At 38.3% G+C, this 2,330-nt stretch overlaps 1 protein-coding gene across 2 annotated transcripts in view; it reads left to right on the top strand.

Annotated features, from left to right (window-relative positions):
* Positions 1-2,330, top strand: part of Arid2 (AT-rich interaction domain 2) — a 133,530-nt gene that overhangs the window by 130,175 nt on the left and 1,025 nt on the right. For both annotated transcript variants that reach the window (XM_005354004.2, XM_026782509.1), the window contains one exon: positions 1,720-2,330. This exon is cut by the window's right edge and continues 1,025 nt beyond it. In XM_005354004.2, coding sequence (XP_005354061.1) covers positions 1,720-1,861 — 142 coding nt within the window. In that variant the 3' untranslated portion in view covers positions 1,862-2,330. The remainder of the gene's footprint in view (positions 1-1,719) is intronic.

Below are 2,330 nucleotides of genomic sequence, written 5' to 3'. Positions count from 1 at the left end.
AAGACAGATTTCTTTATCTCTTGGTGCTGGTTTTTTTGTTTCTTGGGTTTTTTTTTTTTTTTTGGTAGTATATAAGCTTTCTTCAAACTGCTTGGTTTTCCTAGAAGATAATTTGTATCTTAAAATGTTTCTGTTAATACAACTTAGGCTAGCATGTAAAGTTGAAAATTCAGGGGGAGAATAAACAGAAAGAAGTTAGGTTTTTATATTGATTTTTAACCTTATAGAAATGAAGGCTCAGGATGTACCTGGGTCTAGGTGATAACGCATGTGCAGGGACCACCCCCACCCCAAAACATTGAGTTTGTTTTCTTTGGTTTTGAGATAGGTTTTTCTATAACCCTGGCCTCAAGTGTAGAGAGGTTCATCTACCTCCCAAGTACATGCCTCTCAGCTTAGCTGAGTTTTTTTTTTTTAGAAAAATTAGATAATTTTCAGTTGATTTTAAAATTTGTTAAATAAAATTTTTAAATAAGTCATGCATAGAGTCCACAAAGCAGAATTATGTTGGATTTTTGGAAAGTGGTAACACACAGAAACAACAGTAGAGTACCAGCCTGCCCCATTGTCCTAATCATTAATATATACTACAGGATATTTTGCCTGACTTTGACTTGATAGAAGTTGTCTCAGACAATGAGGTTTTTTCAGCAGGAACTGTGAGATTGGCACTGTGTTCATATTGGAATAGAGTTATGCTTGCCGTTTTGTTCCCTTGGTCCACATTTTACTCCTAGTCATGGGCAACGAAACTAGGGCCTTGGACATTCTGTGCACGCTCCAGCACCCAGCTTTCTCCAGTCTTCCACATTGTGTTGAGCTAGATTATTTTTCCGTTTCCATGCTTTACTTCTCTACAGTGTTTTCAGTATAATTTCAGAAATATTTTCACCATTTTTTCCCTCCTGATTTTGTTCTAAGATGTACTCATTTCATTTTCTGCATTTTGCCTGCATTCATGTATATGCACCACATGTGTGCTCTGCCTACAAAGGCCAAGTATCGGATCCCACAGTACCAGAATAAAGAAAACTGACCCACCTGATATTAGTGCTAGGAACCAAACATGGGGCCATTTCTCCAGCCCCTCCTCTGGTTTCCCTGACCCATGATTACTTGAATGAAAATAGTGAAGATCTGGGATAATCCCTCATTGTTGTTCGACTTGTTTTCCAGATATTTAAAATGAAAGTGTTCAGACTTAAGCCCAACTTGCAAGAAGTGTGCAGTGAGGATTATAGCACTGCACACCTTCTCATGTTGTTGATGTGCTTGCCTTAGCCTCCTGGCCTTGTGTTCACTCTTCCTTTCCCAGCCCTCTCAGTACTCCTCAGCCACATCAATACTGTGACCTTTGGGACAGGAAATTTCAAGTTCATAAATGTTTTTGTTCCTTGCCTGCAACTTTCTGTTTTGTGAAATTTCTAAAACCCTGAATGAAGATACAGAAATAGGTTGTGTAACCTTTTGTGTACACAAACCGTGCCTCGCTAGAAAGTCAATTGAGTTCAGGGGCCAGAAGTTGTCGTTAATGTACTCATTAGTGAACTCTGCTGACTGACGTCTAGCTTGTTCTTCCTCTTTCTACAAAGCTGTATTAATGCTGGCCGGATATGGAACTGTAGGGTGTTTCTATTTTAGTTGTATAATCTGTGATAAGGAATCTAAACTATGATCCTGGAGACTGATAATCTGTGTTGTGTTTTTTTTTTTTTCTAGATTGTTAAAGAGACATGAAAACAACTTATCAGTGCTAGCCATTAGTAACATGGAAGCTTCCTCCACCCTTGCCAAATGCCTTTATGAACTTAATTTTACAGTTCAGAGTAAAGAACAAGAAAAAGACTCAGAAATGCTGTAGTAAATCGTATCCCACTTACACAGCGGGGACTCAAAAGTCAGATACATTTCACATACTGTTACTGAAGAAAGCACCAAGTCTTAATGGAGCAGAGACCATAGAATGAATTATTTTGTGTCCTCCCATGATGCTGAGTGAGAGGAAGCTTCGTATTCTGATCTCTGAACGAATCCCTTTCTCCTGTTTAAAAAAAAAAAAATTCTAAAAAGGAAAAAAAAAACTACTGTGGGATTGTCAGCCAGCTTGTCTGCAGGATGTCTCGCGTCTGCCATCCTGATGGAGACTGCTGTGATCAGAATCCAGTACCATCCACATTGGAATAGACATGAATAGTGTGAAACCTACGTGAGCAGATGAAATAGAAGCATTAATATTTTTATCTATATCCAAAAAGGAGCACATTTTTATATTTACAAAACCATTTAAGCTGGTTTGAATAAAGACAAAGTTTGAGCACACCTATCCCCCA

The sequence above is a fragment of the Microtus ochrogaster genome, chromosome 15 (assembly GCF_000317375.1).
Source record: "Microtus ochrogaster isolate Prairie Vole_2 chromosome 15, MicOch1.0, whole genome shotgun sequence".
NCBI classification, from domain to species: domain Eukaryota; kingdom Metazoa; phylum Chordata; class Mammalia; order Rodentia; family Cricetidae; genus Microtus; species Microtus ochrogaster.
Note: the sequence above shows the minus strand (reverse complement) of the source record. Positions and strands in the feature narration are given on the sequence as shown.